Genomic DNA, 18,633 nt, shown 5'->3' on the forward strand with positions numbered 1-18,633 from the left:
AGCTGAGGTGGAAGACTCTGTCCATAGGACAACAATCAGTCGTATATTGCACAAATCTGGCCTTTATGGAAGAGTGGCAAGAAGAAAGCCATTTCTTAAAGATATCCATAAAAAGTGTTGTTTAAAGTTTGCCACAAGCCACCTGGGAGACACACCAAACATGTGGAAGAAGGTGCTCTGGTCAGATGAAACCAAAATTGAACTTTTTGGCAACAATGCAAAGCGTTATGTCTGGCGTAAAAGCAACACAGCTCATCACCCTGAACACACCATCCCCACTGTCAAACATGGTGGTGGCAGCATCATGGTTTGGGCCTGCTTTTCTTCAGCAGGGACAGGGAAGATGGTTAAAATTGATGGGAAGATGGATGGAGCCAAATACAGGACCATTCTGGAAGAAAACCTGATGGAGTCTGCAAAAGACCTGAGACTGGGACGGAGATTTGTCTTCCAACAAGACAATGATCCAAAACATAAAGCAAAATCTACAATGGAATGGTTCAAAAATAAACATATCCAGGTGTTAGAATGGCCAAGTCAAAGTCCAGACCTGAATCCAATCGAGAATCTGTGGAAAGAACTGAAAACTGCTGTTCACAAATGCTCTCCATCCAACCTCACTGAGCTCGAGCTGTTTTGCAAGGAGGATTGGGAAAAAATTTCAGTCTCTCGATGTGCAAAACTGATAGAGACATACCCCAAGCGACTTACAGCTGTAATCACAGCAAAAGGTGGTGCTAGAAAGTATTAACTTAAGGGGGCTGAATAATTTTGCACGCCCAATTTTTCAGTTTTTTATTTGTTAAAAAAGTTTGAAATATCCAATAAATGTCGTTCCACTTCATGATTGTGTCCCACTTGTTGTTGATTCTTCACAAAAAAATACAGTTTTATATCTTTATGTTTGAAGCCTGAAATGTGGCAAAAGGTCGCAAAGTTCAAGGGGGCTGAATACTTTCGCAAGGCACTGTATAGGGGAAGTAATGACAGTGGTTATTGAGTCCAGGTGAGTCCAATAATCTCTGATGCGTGTGATGGGGGAAGGCAGGTGTGCGTAATGATGGTGGCAGGAGTGCATTATGCTAGGGAGCCTGGCGTTCGAGGCAAGAGCGGGAGCAGGCGTGACAGGAATAAGTGAACCAAAGAGGATATGTCATCACTAGCCTACGTACAGTATGTAAACATTATTTGACTTGCTTTCAAACTCAGGAAATATGTTGCTGTTCAAGTGTATGATTTGTTATGGAATAATAGTCCAATACCAATTTCTCAAGTTGATGAATCTACAGTAAGATTAGGACTACATCCCAATTATCTCTTCTTCCTCTCAAAGTGTGCACATGTTCACTTCCCTTCACTGACTCTGGATAAAAGTGTCTGCTAGATGACAAAAATGTAAATGTAAATTATTTGAAAGGAAATGACTGGTATAAGATATATGGTGGAAACTCCCACAAGCCAACACACATCCACCAATCCAATGCTTTTAGATTTGTTGGAAGTACTGACACGTCAGGTTTTTAGTTGTTCTGGGATTTAGCTGGACTAAAATCTTTGTGTAACACAGTCCCCACCTTGTGACAGATAATGAGACATGGGACAATGCAAATGCCTCAAATTACTATGGTGGTAAAACACTAAGTGTGCCTCAAATGACTATGGTGGTAAAACACTAAGTGTTTTATCTATCTTTACCACTAAGAGGAGCTACAAAACCATTTACCAATTGGACTCTGCTGTACTGTTAAGACAGATATACGTGCAACATTTTACCACTAAGTGTCAGTGTGTTAGAATTTCAACAAAAGAGTAGCAAAAGGGCATTTCGGATACAGATTCCCCACATTTATTATCTTGTTCTGTTCCTGCCTTTGCAAGGTTAATGATAATATATATCCTGTTTCTAGCATACCATGTTATTCATACATACAGGTAGTTTTCAACGTTATGCATATTATTTTCCATTCAAAACATATCTATAACACTTTAAACATGTGTTTTGCTGAATAATAATCCCTCATATAATACATACAGGAACACATACCACCAAGCAAGCAAGCCCATCTACATACTGTATAACTCCAAAGCAGGACTATAAGAAAACTGTGGTTACACACAATGGGCCTGAATTGAGAATCCAATCTAGTTCACCAAGTAAGAGATCCAGTCCACATGTAACAGGACAACTAACCCTGTCAGGGGTTGATTCTCCTATGTCTTCAAACATGTAACTGTATGAATATAAATATATATATATACACATGCAGGATCAACTAGTACAGGCTCATAGAAAATGACCAGACCAGATCAGTGCATCTTTAGTAGACTGGGTCGAGTCATGACAAGGTGGGTGCTCTTTTCTTGAGGTACCACGGCTAATCTGGGGGAGAGAGATAGAGAGAGAGTGAAACAGAAAGAGAGAGAGAGAGAGAGAGAGAGAGAGAGAAAGACAGATCAAGAGATTGTATTAAGTCTTCCTATTTGCAGACGAAGAAGGCGCTAGTCTTAGACTACCAGCTCAAAAACACCCAACTTCAGTTTGAGATGGTTTGTTATTCAGACAAACTAGCAGGCTACAACCACAGATGGCTATAACAGTAAACAAAGTGTTATCCAGTGCATCCATTTGATCAGGTTTGTTCTGTGGCAGTTCTGTGCCACATGGAGAGAGTAAAAACATACTTTATAATGATTATCATAGTACAGTTCATGTTTCTTCTGAGTGATTCAGAATCTCAACTGACAAGCAGACAGTTAATATTGGTGGACATCCGGCTGTCAATAAACCAATTAATCAGCCTTCATCCTACATGTTGAATCCAACCTCCTACTAGTTAGTGGTCGATATTGTTCCCACAGAGACAAGGTCTCAATGTGTACGTTGTCACAGCCAGAAGGAAATGAAGAAGATGCTGATTATGAGCAATCATAATGCGGAATCACTTCCTTCTGTACTGTATCTCTTGGGCTGTGGCTGTGATCAGACTGTGCCCTGTCCAGTCAGTTCCTACTATAGCTCCTGTACAGGGCTATGGCTGCAGCTTACTCCATTCTTATTACTGTATGCCTATCCTGACCTGTGGCTCTGTGCTGCAGCCTGCTCAGTCAATTGTCTCTATAGTTCCTGGGCTCTTTCTGTGACTGCAGCAGCCTGCTTAGCCAGGCTACATGTGACCCTGTTTGTCTGAGGACGAGGAGGAAGTGGAGGGGGACGGGGATGGAGCCTTGGGGAACACCCTATCTGTGGGAGTGATAGATGCTGGACTTCCCAGGCCTGAGGAGCTGGAACTACTAGACCTGTGCTGCCCCTGTCCCCCCTGTCCCTGGCCATGTCCCAGGTGGATGGGAGCAGGCCGAAGCGGTCTGACCGGAGGCGGCCTGAGGGGGGCGCTGGGCCTCCGTGCAGTCAGGGCCGGTTTGAAGGTGCTCATGGTCTCGGAGGACGAGGAACTGCTGCTACGGTGAAGGGCGGCGTCAGGGTCTCTGATGGCCATGGTGTTGGTGTGGAGGGGGCTGCCAGGGGGCTCAGAGGGGGGTCTGGACCCACAGGAGGAGAGGTGCTGCTGCTTCAGGGGCTCCAACGTGTCCAGGACCACGTCGGGAGCATGCTTGGCCACGTTCTGCCGCTCAAGCTCAGACAGCTCATGCAGGGCGGTGTTCATGGTCTTCTCTATGTCCTGTAATACACACAGTTTCACCACTGATATTAATCCAGTGTCTGACGTCCTGCAACACACTCTATCTTGGCTGTCCATAGTAGTAGATGATGACAATTCACACACACACGCACACACGCACGCACGCACACACACACACACACACACGCACGCACACACGCACACCAATAGAAAAAAGAATGGCCCATTCAAACATCTGCTCTTATTGTTTATCCTCAAACAAAATACTGACATACCAAGTCTTCCTAATAAAAACCAAACTGTTTCTTCTTGAAAGCAGGGACAAATGGACAAATTAACACTTCACAAATGGTTCCAATATTCTCTCTCTAATGAAGCAAACAAAGGGAGCCATATTTACATGTGGAGCTAGCAGCAGCTAACAGACTGAACAGTAATTAGGAGATGAGAGACAGGGCAATGTGGGCCTCTCTCTCAGATGTCCTTCCCACTGCTGCCTGACTTTGTCCCTCTGAGTACTGGCTGGGATCCATAAACTATACTGGAAATATTTCTCCCTCTGTCTGTCGGTCTTTTCTGTCTGTCTGCCTGTCTCGCCATCTCTCTGAACAACAAACAGGAGAATATCCTCATTAGCTTCGACTGCACAACTGGGCAACTTTCTTTTTTAAATTGGTTAGTTTATTTTCTGGTAGTCAGCACCCCATCATTAGGCTGGATGTGCGTTTTGTTATTTATTTACTTCATACACTCTCACCTCTGCCAGTGATTTCTGGTCGCCAAGGCTACCGTGGCGGGTGGAACCGGGGGAGGGTCTGAGGGCAGGGCCATCACGAAAGCACTTTCTATCTGGATGGTTGATACTTCCTGTGCTGCTGAACGTGCTGAGATGGCGTTTCTCTGGACTGTCCATGCGGCCTCTGCTGACAGCCATCTTGTGAGGGCTGCAGGGGCGGGGCATGACCCTAGGGGGCATGTCCATACCTCGGGTGGGGCTGTGAGTGTCGGCGGTGCTCCTGTGGTGAGGGATAACAGCACCGTCTGAACGAACCCTCACCCTGAATGGCCACAACACAGAAAGCAGACAGACTCTCAAGACAGCATCAAGGACAGAGTGCAAAAATAAATTATAGCTCATTCAATACAACTACACTAAATGAACCATTATTTTGTAGCCTCTTCATGGAGGAAAACATCTCATCCTGCATGTATCTAGAAAACCTGTTAACCTGCATTACTGAACTGTGAGCATGAATCATCATAAAGTCAATGTGTAGCCACCTTCCAAGAGCATCTCCATAGTGGTGTTCAGGGGTATGTTGTCTGTGTTCGCAGGGGGAGCTGCGGTCACGGTTCCTGGATGAGGTTCGGTCTCTGTCCTCCTGGTGGGGTCCACTACTGGCCTCACTCTCAGCCTTCCAACTCAGACTGTCTGAGAACGCATCTTCCCTGAGGTAACAGAGAGACAGAGAGCAGACGGGGGGTTTATTCATTCGTTTTTTGTATGCTGGCAAAATGCATAAACAATTATACAATTTCATTAACGAGTCACTGCAAATCATCTGGATACCCTTACACCAGAGATGATCTGAAATTATTATGTCAACAAACAATCCTTCGGAAACAAAATCTAACTCCAGATGTTGGACCTCTTCAAGTTATTATTAACAAGTACAGCACCCATTCCCCAGTTTCCCCGGGCCCCTGATTTTTGATTTATTTCACCTTTATTTAACTAGGTAGGCCAGTTGAGAAAAAGGTCTCAACTGGGACCTGGCCAAGATAGAGCAAAGCAGTGCAACACAAACAACACAGAGTAACACATGGGATAAACAAACATACAGTCAATAACACAATAGAAAAGTCTATATACAGTGTGTGCAAATGTAGTAAGATTAGGGAGGTAAGGCAATAAATAGGCCATAGTGGCAAAATAAGTACAATTTAGCAATTAAACACATTCTAGATTTAATTTTAAATTGGAGATGCTTAATGTGAGTCTGGAAGGAGAGTTTACAGTCTTACCAGACACCTAGGTATTTGTAGTTGTCCACATATTTTTAAGTCAGAACCGTCCAGAGTGGTGATGCTAGACGGGTGGGCGGGTGCGTGCAGTGATCGGTTGAAGAGCATGCAATTTAGTTTTACTTGCATTTAAGAGCAGTTGGAGGCCACGAAAGGAGTGTTGTATGGCACTGAAGCTCGTCTGGAGGTTAGTTAACACATTGTCCAAAGAAGGGACAGAAATATACAGAATGGTGTCGTCTGTGTTGGATCAGAGAATCACCATCAGCAAGAGAGACATCACTGATGTATACAGAGAGAAGAATCGGCCCGAGAAATGAACCCTGTGACACCCCCATAGAGACTGCCAGTGGTCCGGACAACAGGCCCTCCGATTTGACACACTGAACTCTATCTGAGAAGTAGTTGGTGAACCAGGCGAGGCAGTCATTTGGGAAACCAAGGCTGTTGAGTCTGCCGATAAGAATGCTGTGACTGACATAGTCGAAAGCCTTGGCCAGGTCGATGAATACAGCTGCACAGTATTGTCTCTTATCGATGGCGGTTATGATATCGTTTAGGACCTTGAGCGTGGCTGAGGTGCACCCATGACCAGCTCGGAAACCAGATTGCATAGCGGAGAAGGTACGGTGGGAATCGAAATAGTCGGTGATCTGTTTGTTAACTTTTCTTTCGAAGACTTTATAAAAGGCAGGGTAGGATAGATATAGGTCTGTAACAGTTTGGGTCTAGAGTGTCTCCCCTTTGAAGAGGGGGATGACCACGGCAGCTTTCCAATCTTTAGGGATCTCAGACCATACGTAAGAGAGGTTGAACAGGCTAGTAATAGGTGTTTCAACAATTTCGGCAGGTAATTTTAGAAAGAGGGGGCCCAGATTGTCTAGCCCAGCTGATTTGTAGGGGTCCAGATTTTGCAGCTCTTTCAGAACATCAGCTCTCTGGATTTGGGTGAAGGAGAAATGGGGAGGCTTGGGCAAGTTGCTGTGGGGGGTGCAGAGCTGTTGACCAGGGTAGGGGTAGCCAGGTGGAAAGCATGGCCAGCAGTAGAAAAATGCTTATTGAAATTCTCGATTATCGTAGATTTATCAGTGGTGACAGTGTTTCCTAGCCTCAGTGCAGTGGACAGCTGGGAGTAGGTGCTCTTATTCTCTATGGACTTTACATTGTCCCAGACCTTTTTGGAGTTTGTGCTAAAGGATGCACATTTCTGTTTGAAAAAGCTAGCCTTTCCTTTCCTAACTGCCTGTGTATATTGGTTCCTAACCTCTTTGAAAAGTTGCATATCGAGGGGGCTATTCGATGCTAATGCAGTACGCCACAGGATGTTTTTGTGCTGGTCAAGGGCAGTCAGGTCTGGAGTGAACCAAGGGCTATATCTGTTCTTAGTTCTAAATGTTTTGAATGGGGCATGCTTATTTAAGATGGCGAGGAAAGCACTTTTAAAGAATAACCAGGTATCCTCTACTGACGGAATGAGGTCAATATCCTTCCAGGATATCCAGGCCAGGTCGATTAGAAAGGCCTTTTCGCTGAAGTGTTTTAGGGAACGTTTGACAGTCATGAGGGGTGGTCGTTTAACCGCGGACCCATTACAGATGCAGGCAATGAGGCAGTGATCGCTGAGGTCCTAGTTGAAGAAAGCAGAGGTGTATTTAAAGGGCAGGTTGGTTAGGATGATATCTATGAGGGTGCCAGTGTTTACGGATTTAGGGTTGTACCTGGTAGGGTCAATGATAATTTGTCAGATTGAGGGCATCTAGCTTAGATTGTAGGATGGCCCGAGGTGTTAAGCATATCCCAAATTTAGGTCACCAGGATCAGTTGGAGATGAATGTGTCTGCATCCCAAATTACACACTATTCCCTTCATAGTGCACTACTTTTGACTAGTGCGCTAGCGCACGAGCTCTAAACAAAAGTAGTGAACTATAAAGGGTATAGGGTGCAATTTTGGACGCATCCTGTGTCTTTCCCTAATTAGGGTTTAATTCTGTCATCTCCACGGTGATGGATGGTGATTGGCTGTCGGGTAGGGTTCCGGAAGGATAAAGGACCAGTTACAGAGTGACCTTAATGTTCCATCCTTGTCATGCGGAAGTGTTAGTTCAAGAGACTGAGGAGAGGACATCTCGTTTAATTACTAATTGGGGATTTATTTACTTTGAAGTGCTTGGTGCTTACTGTATGCCAACTGCTGCATTGACACATTATCAGACTAATGCACTTTGGGCACAGTTCATGATTCTTGACGATTGACATATCAATTCACTGTTATTGACATGGACTCACATAACCTGGAGGCCCCATGGTAGGGGTGCACAGTCTGTCTCTCGTCTACTGACGATTACAATAGAAGTGCTTATCCTAAACAGAGGCATGTAGCATTTGAGCAGAAATATTGTACTTACATGTCCTGCACCACAATGTACTGATGTGGGATGAGTCCGTCCACTCCGTTGTGTCGTCCCTCCCACCAGTCATCAGAGGCTCTCAGGTACAGCAGCAGTGATGCCCCCTTCTTAAAGGACAGCTCTCTGGGAGTACGCCCCACATAGTCAAACTTAGCGATGGCCTCGATCTGCTCCAGTTCATCATCACTGGTGTGAGGTCCTGTACCGTTGTCCACTTCATCAATGGCACCTGGCCCACTTTGGGGACTGTCACTAAATGGTGTAGAGAGAGAGACCATAATATATTGTAGATAGATAAATACAGTGCCTTGCAAAAGTATTCGGCCCCCTTGAACTTTGCGACCTTTTGCCACATTTCAGGCTTCAAACATAAAGATATAAAACTGTATTTTTTTGTGAAGAATCAACAACAAGTGGGACACAATCATGAAGTGGAACAACATTTATTGCAAATTTCAAACTTTTTTAACAAATCAAAAACTGAAAAATTGGGCGTGCAAAATTATTCAGCCCCCTTAAGTTAATACTTTGTAGCGCCACCTTTTGCTGCGATTACAGCTGTAAGTCGCTTGGGGTATGTCTCTATCAGTTTTGCACATCGAGAGACTGAAATTTTTTCCCATTCCTCCTTGCAAAACAGCTCGAGCTCAGTGAGGTTGGATGGAGAGCATTTGTGAACAGCAGTTTTCAGTTCTTTCCACAGATTCTCGATTGGATTCAGGTCTGGACTTTGACTTGGCCATTCTAACACCTGGATATGTTTATTTTTGAACCATTCCATTGTAGATTTTGCTTTATGTTTTGGATCATTGTCTTGTTGGAAGACAAATCTCCGTCCCAGTCTCAGGTCTTTTGCAGACTCCATCAGGTTTACTTCCAGAATGGTCCTGTATTTGGCTCCATCCATCTTCCCATCAATTTTAACCATCTTCCCTGTCCCTGCTGAAGAAAAGCAGGCCCAAACCATGATGCTGCCACCACCATGTTTGACAGTGGGGATGGTGTGTTCAGGGTGATGAGCTGTGTTGCTTTTACGCCAAACATAACGTTTTGCATTGTTGCCAAAAAGTTCAATTTTGGTTTCATCTGACCAGAACACCTTCTTCCACATGTTTGGTGTGTCTCCCAGGTGGCTTGTGGCAAACTTTAAACAACACTTTTTATGGATATCTTTAAGAAATGGCTTTCTTCTTGCCACTCTTCCATAAAGGCCAGATTTGTGCAATATACGACTGATTGTTGTCCTATGGACAGAGTCTCCCACCTCAGCTGTAGATCTCTGCAGTTCATCCAGAGTGATCATGGGCCTCTTGGCTGCATCTCTGATCAGTCTTCTCCTTGTATGAGCTGAAAGTTTAGAGGGACGGCCAGGTCTTGGTAGATTTGCAGTGGTCTGATACTCCTTCCATTTCAATATTATCACTTGCACAGTGCTCCTTGGGATGTTTAAAGCTTGGGAAATCGTTTTGTATCCAAATCCGGCTGAAAACTTCTTCACAACAGTATCTCGGACCTGCCTGGTGTGTTCCTTGTTCTTCATGATGCTCTCTGCGCTTTTAACGGACCGCTGAGACTATCACAGTGCAGGTGCATTTATACGGAGACTTGATTACACACAGGTGGATTGTATTTATCATCATTAGTCATTTAGGTCAACATTGGATCATTCAGAGATCCTCACTGAACTTCTGGAGAGAGTTTGCTGCACTGAAAGTAAAGGGGCTGAATAATTTTGCACGCCCAATTTTTCAGTTTTTGATTTGTTAAAAAAGTTTGAAATATCCAATAAATGTCGTTCCACTTCATGATTGTGTCCCACTTGTTGTTGATTCTTCACAAAAAAATACAGTTTTATATCTTTATGTCTGAAGCCTGAAATGTGGCAAAAGGTCGCAAAGTTCAAGGGGGCCGAATACTTTCGCAAGGCACTGTACATTGATTGATGGATTCAGATAATAAAGAAGGACATAGTATAGTGCTTTGGACTAAACTAGCCCAACAAGAGGGTGAAGTCATTTGAAACGCAGAACTGGGTCCAGTCCTCTAATCCCCTTCTCTACATTGGTTAATCTCCATCTTCTCTCCCATCCAAGCAGAACCAAGGCCCAGTATACTATAACATCACTAACCAGTACTCCTCTCCTCCAGCCATGCACTTCTCATAGACCGGTCCGTCCAGCTCACGGTGGCTCGGGAAGATGACCTCGTTGTGGATGATGATGGTCTTGATGACCTCATTAACGTGTGTCTGACAGGCTACAGGATCGTGACCATCAGGTATGGGCATCAGAGTCGGGCCGAAGCAGGTAGCCAGGTTATAGGGATCCATCATGTTCTCATCACTGTACTGGGATAGACTGGAGAGAAACAACGGGGAATTACAGTTATCACTTTGGCATAATTTTACAACTTTTAGTTCAAAACTCAAAAACGTAGATTTTTTTCTTTATGCGCATTTTCAAGTACAACACACAAAACCACACAGTAACTTTTTCACCAAACCTAAATCAGTGTTTCATCTAGAAATACCTTTCATATAAAGTCACTGCCTTTCAAAATGCAATGCTTACATTACTTTTCATATGATTCTCTTCTCATTTGTTTAAATACATTTGACCATCACTTAATCCAACTGCGCTTAACGGTTAATCACTTAACCGTTTGGTAAACCTATAGATTTTGAACTGGTTTGTCTACTATATATGGATTTTGAGAGCTACAGAAATAAAAGGGGAAAGTGGATTCAACTGAAATGTGTCTTCCACATTTAACCCAACCCCTCAGAATCTGAGTGGTGAGGAGGGCTGCCTAATTGATATCCACATCTTCGGCACCCGGGGAACAGTGTGTTTGTAAAGTATTAACATCTAAATTACATGTATTACCCAACAAAATAACATCTATCCAGACGTCCTCTCAGTTATTCATTAGTGCAAAAAAAACATTGTATTTTTCAGATATAATTGCAACATACTGTAGGTGTCTGTAATCAAATGTAAGAAATGTAAAAAAATTTTTTGCCGCAGCCCGCTAGCTGTCTAGAGCATATCGGACTGTTAGCTTAAGAGGCCCATCGGACAAATTCTTTGGCCACTATACCTTTTCTGCCAATTGGCCTAGACCCCTTTAACCACACGAAGCCCTGCTGATCCACGATGACTGGTCTGCAGACGTAACAGCACGAGGGGGCTACAACAGACTTTCTTCCTTCGCGACGTCCCTCTAAGGCCCCTCTGCTAGCTTGCTATCCCCGGCCCGCTAGCTGCCTGAATCGCCGTGTCTCCGGCCCGACCCACTCACTGGACCCCTATGATTACTCGGCTACACATGCCTCTCCCTAATGTCAATATGCCTTGTCCATTGCGGTTTTGGTGAGTAATTATTGCCTTATTTCACTGTAGAGCCTCTAGCCATGCTCAATACAACTTAGAACCTGTTGACGGGTTAGGGTTCCCTTTTGGGAACGACCCCTCCCCCGTTAAGCTGGAACGTGGCGCATGGAACGCAAAAATATTCTTAGAAATATTTAACCTCCACACATTAACAAGTCCAATAGCTCAAATGAAAGATAAACACCTTGTTCATCTAGCCAGCAAGTCAGATTTCTAAAATGTTTTACGGCGAAAACATAGCACATATTTTTGTCAAACCACCACCAAAGACACAGCTAATTTGAATAGCCACGGTGAACAAAATATGCAATCAACAACCGCAGGATTAAAAGAAAAATTATTCACTAACCTTTTGAAAATCTTCATCAGATGACAGTAATAGGACATGTTATACAGTACATTTATGTTTTTTTCAATAATATGCAATTTATATCCATAAATCTCTGTTTACACTGACGCCATGTTCAAAAAATGCTACTCAAATGTCCGGAGAAATGATGATAGCCCCGGCAGATAACGTCAGATAACAAGCAATACACATCATAAACTTTGACTAAATATACATGTTCTACATATAGTTACACTTCAACTGTGAGAGACGGAATCTAAAACAAAAATCCAGAAAATCACATTGTAAATAATTTGCATTTTATTGCATGACATAAGTATTTGATCACCTACCAACTAGTAAGAATTCCGACTCTCATAGTCCTGTTTTTCTTTAAGAATCCCTCCTGTTCTCCACTCATTACCTGTATTAACGGCACCTGTTTGAACTCGTTACCTGTATAAAAGACACCTGTCCACACACTCAATCAAACAGACTCCAACCTCTCCACAATGGCCAAGACCAGAGAGCTGTGTAAGGACATCAGGGATAAAATTGTAGACCTGCACAAGGCTGGGATGGGCTACAGGACAATAGGCAAGCAGCTTGGTGAGAAGGCAACAACTGTTGGCGCAATTATTAGAAAATGGAAGAAGTTCAAGATGACGGTCAATCACCCTCGGTCTGGGGCTCCATGCAAGATCTCACCTCGTGGGGCATCAATGATCATGAGGAAGGTGAGGGATCTGCCCAGAACTCCCCGGCAGGACCTGGTCAATGACCTGAAGAGAGCTGGGACCACAGTCTCAAAGAAAACCATTAGTAACACACTACACCGTCATGGATTAAAATCCGGCAACGCACGCAAGGTCCCCCTGCTCAAGCCAGCGCATGTCCAGGCCCATCTGAAGTTAGCCATGACCATCTGGATGATCTAGAGGAGGAATGGGAGAAGGTCATGTGGTCTGATGGGACAAAACTAGAGCTTTTTAGTCTAAACTCCACTCGCCGTGTTTGGAGGAAGAAGAAGGATGAGTACAACCCCAAGAACACCATCCCAACCGTGGCTGGGTCTTCCAGCATGACAACGACCCGAAACACACAGCCAGGGCAACAAAGGAGTCGATCCGTAAGAAGCATCTCAAGGTCCTGGAGTGGCCTAGCCAGTCTCCAGACCTGAACCCAATAGAAAATCTTTGGAGGGAGCTGAAAGTCCGTAATGCCCAGCGACAGCCCCGAAACCTGAAGGATCTGGAGAAGGTCTGTATGGAGGAGTGGGCCAAAGTCCCTGCTGCAGTGTGTGCATACCTGGTCAAGAACTACAGGAAACGTATGATATCTGTAATTGCAAACAAAGGTTTCTGTACCAAAAATTCAGTTATGCTTTTCTGATGTATCAAATACTTATGTTATGCAATAAAATGCAGATTAATTACTTTAAAATCATACAATGTGATTTTCTGGATTTTATATATAGACTTACTGAATTATATATACTTACTGGTTGAGGAATGCAAACAGATATCTCATGACGATGATGACGGGGTGAGAAAGAGTTACAACGATCTGCTGAAGGTGATGAGCTCTCTCTGCACCAGAGTCTAGTTCTGAGAGATAGAGAAAGGGGGGAGAGACACAGAGGGATACAATCATTTCAATGTATACAATATGAAATGTATATCTACTTTACGATAGTAAACATATTTACTATATAAATCCAATCAATTATTAGATCAATTACTATCTAAACCATGAGTGGGCAAACTACAGAGGTTTAAGTAAAAAAAACATTTTGTTGGGGGTTAGAAAACTCTCCAGGCCACTCTTGAACGTCTACAACCAAATAGAAAGCATGTAGAAATGATAATGGACCTGTATATTTTACAATAACTGCCCTTTTTCTGGCATGCAAATCGATTTTGACATACGAATCAGTCCCCAAAAAATCTGGACAGCCCTCTGTTGAATTTTAAAATCCCGATCTGGCCCTTGAGCCAAAAAGTGTTCCCATCCTGATCTAAATCCTGCATCCAGTGGAGTACAGTAGTCTGATGGTTGCTATGAGGTCATAGTACATCAGTAGTACTTACTGATGGTAGACATGAGGTCGAGGAAGTGTTCCTTGGGGAACAGTGGGTTCTCCAGCCCCCTGAAGTACAGCTTCAGAACTCCCGCCACCGCCATGATGTCATGGTCACTCTGGTCGTTGACCAATGGGTCCTCACCTAGGGGCATCACATGATATGGTACAGTCACACAATCTGTCAATCATCCAGTCACACTGCTTTAATCTTGTTGAATCTACAGTACATCTGCTTTGTAAACTGTGTAAGCTTGTAAGAACACAGTCCGCTGTCATTTAATACAATATAACACCTCATTAACTAGTCTATAGGAAAACATTTGCCGAAGCTCTCTCTATAAACATATTAGTTAGCCGACAAAAATAATGAAGATATATTTGTACGTTTGTCACGACAGTATTTTCATCCAACTATAGCATTCCTGTTAAGAATGTGGCAACTACTGCTGCTGTACATCTCAAATAGCTTGTCCATGACAGTGCCATACATGACCAATGTGCTCTCTATGTATCTGTCTGCACTTTACAGTCCTAGAGCGAAGGTCTGTGGCAGCCGTGCTGGGGCCTCGCTGGGACCGACCTCTCTCAAATGAATTTTTTATATCGTTGACTTCGACCTGGGAGCCGGGAATCCTGAATATGCCTTGCTGCTGAAGGCCTGTTGGAGCAGAGCACCCCAAGTCAGCATTAAGACGGAAACATATCCGGCAAACACACACGCAGGCAGGAACGCATACAGAGACACACAGACATGGACACACACAAACACACACTAAACTGAAACTTGAGTGTAGTATATCCACAGCCCAAACATCAGAAACATATTCTGTCTGTCCACTACATGGTAGTTTCAATATTCAATATTTCAATATGAGAAACTACATCACAGAGATCCAAAATGGAGGCTATACAGTAGTATATTCAACTACATGGACTACATACAGTATCTATCAATTAATTCCTGTGTTCCTCTTACCGTATAGATTGATGTAGCGGACACAGCTCTCAACCACCACTGGTATAGCCTGCCCTGAGTCCTAACAGAGAGGCAGAGAGAGAGAGGCAGAGAGAGAGAGAGGCAGAGAGGCAGAGAGAGAGAGAGAGAGGCAGAGAGAGAGAGAGAGGCAGAGAGAGAGAGAGAGAGAGGCAGAGAGAGAGAGAGAGAGAGAGAGAGAGAGAGAGAGAGAGAGAGAGAGAGGCAGAGAGAGAGAGAGAGAGGCAGAGAGAGAGAGAGAGAGAGAGAGTGATTGAGAGAGAGGGTTTGAGAGGGAGGGAGGGAGAGGGAGGGTTTTAGAGGTATGGAGAGAGAGGGATTGAGAGGGAGGGATTGAGAGGGAGGGTTTTAGAGGTATGGAGAGCGAGGTATTGAGAGGGAGGGATTGAGAGGGAGGGATTGAGAGGGAGGGTTTTAGAGGTATGGAGAGAGAGGGATTGAGAGGGAGGGATTGAGAGGGAGGGTTTTAGAGGTATGGAGAGAGAGGGATTGAGAGGGAGGGATTGAGAGGGAGGGAGGGTTTTAGAGGTATGGAGAGAGAGGGATTGAGAGGGAGGGAGGGAGAGGGAGGGTTTTAGAGGTATGGGAGAGAGGGATTGAGAGGGAGGGATTGAGAGAGAATGGGAGGGAGAGGTAAGGTAAGGCGACTCAACAGGTTAGAGTGAACAAAGCACATTAATAAATGAATTATCTGTCTAGGTACACAGAATGAATTATGTATAATCATGGCAACTACCATAGAGATACAATATGATTGTGTTCTCTTTACTTCTGTGTAAAATGAGTCTATTAACCAACTAATTGCATGAATAATGAACAAAGATAAGTACATTATCATATAACCATTTCATAAGACCATTTCCATAATTTAAATATTAACTGAGAGACTTTCAACTCTCTGACTGAGCAAGCACATATGGTCCGCAGAGGGCATCAGTGATTGTGGTGTTCTTCTGATACCCTCTGTTTCCTCACAAGGTTACCACCATACTCATAAACACACTATACACTAAGTGTACAAAGCATTAGGAAAACCTTCTCTTTCCATGACAGATTGGCCAGGTGAATCCAGGGGAAAGCTATGATCCCTTATTGATGTCACTTGTTAAATTTACTTCAAATCAGTGTAGATTAAGGGGAGGAGACAGGCTAAATTAGGATTTTTAAGCCTTGACACAACTGAGACATGGATTGTATATGTGTGCCATTCAAAGGGTGAATGGGCAAGACAAAATATTTAAGTGCCTTTGAACGGGATATGGAAGTAGGTGGTAGGTGCAGCAGTATGAATGTCAAGAAATGCAGCGCTGCTGGGTTTTTCAAGCTAAACAGTTTCCCGTGTTTATCAACAGTGGTCTACCACCCAAAGACACAACTGTGGGAAACATTGGTCCACCATCCCCGTGGAACGCTTTTAACACCTTGAAGAGTCCATGCCTCAACAGATTGAGTCTGTTCTGAGGGCAAAAGGAAGGAGTGAAACTCAATATTAAAAAGGTGTTCCTAATGTTCTGTACAGTCAGTGTATATTCATATATACCGTACCAGTCAAAAGATTGGACACACCTACTCATTTAAGTTTTTATTTTATTTTTTACTATTTTTTTACATTGCAGAATAATAGTGAAGACATAAAAACTATGCAATAACACATGGAATAATGTAGTAACCAAAAAAGTGTTAAACAAAAATACAAAATATATTTTATATTTGAAATTCTTCAAAGTAGCCACCCTTTGCCTTGATGACAGCTTTGCACACTATTGGCATTCCCTTAACCAGCTTCACCTGGAATGCTTTTCCAACAGTCTTGAAGGAGTTCCGACATATGCTGAGCACTTGTTGGCTGCTTTTCCTTCACTCTGCGGCCCAACTCATCCCAAACCAGAGGTTGGGTGATTGTGGAGCCCAGGTCATCTGATGCAGCTCTCCATCACTCTCCTTCTTGGTCAAATAGCCCTTATACAGCCTGGAGGTGTGTTTTGGGTCATTGTCCTGTTGAAAAACAAATGATAGTCCCACTAAGTGCAAACCAGATGGGCTGGCGTATCGCTGTAGAATGCTGTGGTAGCCATGCTGGTTAAGTGTGCCTAGAATTTCAAAATAAATTACTGACAGTGTCACCAGCAATGCACCATCACACCTCCTCCATGCTTCACTGTTGGAACCACACATGCGGTTATCATCCGTTCACCTACTCTGCGTCTCACAAAGACATGGCGGTTGGAACCAAAAATCTGAAATTTGGACTCATCAGACCAAAGGACAGATTTCCACCGGTCTAATGTCCATTGCTTATGTTTCTTGGCCAAAGTATATCTCTTATCCTCTGCAGCAGGGGTAACTCTGGATCATCTTTTCCTGTGGCGGTCCTCATGAAAGACAGTTTCATCATAGCCCTTGATGGTTTTTGCGACTACAAGTTCATGAGATTTTCCAGATTGACTGACCTACATGTCTTATAGTAATGATGGACTGTCATTTCTCTTTGCTTATTTGAGCTGTTCTTGCCATAATATGGACTTGGTCTTGTACCAAATAGGGCTATCTTATGTATACCACCCCTACCTTGTCACAACACAACTGATTGGCTCAAATGCATTAAGAAGGGAATACATTCCACAAATGAACTTTTAACAAGGCACACCTGTTAATTGAAATTCATTCCAGGTGACTACCTCGTGGAGCTGGTTGAGAGAATGCCAAGAGTGTGCAAAGCTGTCATTAAGGCAAAGGGTGGCTACACGGAAGAATCTCAAATATAACATATATTTAGAATTGTTTAACCCCTTTTGTGGTTACTACATGATTCCATATGTGTTATTTCATAGTTGTGATGTCTTCACTATTATTTTACAATGTAGAAAATAGTAAAAAATAAAGAAAAACCCTGCAATGAGTAGATGTGTCCAAACTTTTGACTGGTACTGTACATTATTCATTGGTAATCACGTGATAAAGGACAGAGGGACCAAGCAGGCAGAGAGATGTTGTTTAGTTAGTGTACACATACAACTAGAGGTTGACCGATTAATCGGAATGGCCGATTAATTAGGGACGATTTCAAGTTTTCATAACAATCGGAAATCGTTATTTTTGGACACCGATTTAGCCGATTTTTAAAAATTTGTTTAATTATTATTATTTTTTTTAAAATATTTATTTAACTAGGCAAGTCAGTTAAGAACACATTCTTATTTCAATGACGGCCTAGGAAAGGTGGGTTAACTGCCTGTTCAGGGGCAGAACGACAGATTTTCACCTTGTCAGCTCGGGGATCCACTCTTGCAACCTTACAGTTAACTAGTCCAACGCAATAACGACCTGCCTCTCTCTCGTTGCACTCCACAAGGAGACTGACTGCCTGTTACACGAATGCAGTAAGCCAAAGTAAGTTGCTAGCTAGCATTAAACTTATCTTATAAAAAACAATCAATCATAATCACTAGTTAACTACACATGGTTGATGATATTACTAGATATTATCTAGCGTGTCCTGTGTTGCGTATAATCTGACTGAGCATACAAGCATTCAAGTATCTAAGTATCTGACTGAGCGGTGGTAGGCAGAAGCAGGCGCGTAAACATTCATTCAAACAGCACTGTCGTGCGTTTTGCTAGCAGCTCTTCGTTGTGGGTCAAGCATTGCGCTGTTTATGACTTCAAGCCTATCAACTCCTGAGATGAGGCTGGTGTAACCGAAGTGAAATGGCTAGCTAGTTAGCGCGCTAATAGCGTTTCAAATGTCACTCGCTCTGAGCCT

General features: G+C 43.4%; 1 protein-coding gene across 11 annotated transcripts in view; it reads right to left on the reverse strand.

The window, feature by feature from the left end:
- Positions 1 to 1,823: 1,823 nt before the first annotated feature.
- The window catches only part of LOC112254826 (SLIT-ROBO Rho GTPase-activating protein 3), a 65,089-nt gene continuing 48,279 nt past the window's right edge, over positions 1,824 to 18,633 (reverse strand). For 5 of the 11 annotated variants that reach the window (XM_042324614.1, XM_042324613.1, XM_042324612.1 and 2 more), the window contains 9 exons: positions 14,853 to 14,913; positions 14,457 to 14,534; positions 13,884 to 14,018; positions 13,295 to 13,400; positions 10,203 to 10,430; positions 8,071 to 8,325; positions 4,920 to 5,087; positions 4,396 to 4,696; positions 1,824 to 3,677 (listed from right to left, as the gene is read on the reverse strand). In XM_042324614.1, coding sequence (XP_042180548.1) covers positions 3,165 to 3,677; positions 4,396 to 4,696; positions 4,920 to 5,087; positions 8,071 to 8,325; positions 10,203 to 10,430; positions 13,295 to 13,400; positions 13,884 to 14,018; positions 14,457 to 14,534; positions 14,853 to 14,913 — 1,845 coding nt within the window. In that variant the 3' untranslated portion in view covers positions 1,824 to 3,164. Of the gene's footprint in view, positions 3,678 to 4,395; positions 4,697 to 4,919; positions 5,088 to 8,070; positions 8,326 to 10,202; positions 10,431 to 13,294; positions 13,401 to 13,883; positions 14,019 to 14,364; positions 14,535 to 14,852; positions 14,914 to 18,633 lie in introns of those variants that run through there. The other 6 variants (XR_006083790.1, XR_006083789.1, XM_042324615.1 and 3 more) reach the window with 5 other exon arrangements.

The sequence above is a fragment of the Oncorhynchus tshawytscha genome, linkage group LG07, assembly GCF_018296145.1.
Source record: "Oncorhynchus tshawytscha isolate Ot180627B linkage group LG07, Otsh_v2.0, whole genome shotgun sequence".
NCBI classification, from domain to species: Eukaryota; Metazoa; Chordata; class Actinopteri; order Salmoniformes; family Salmonidae; genus Oncorhynchus; species Oncorhynchus tshawytscha.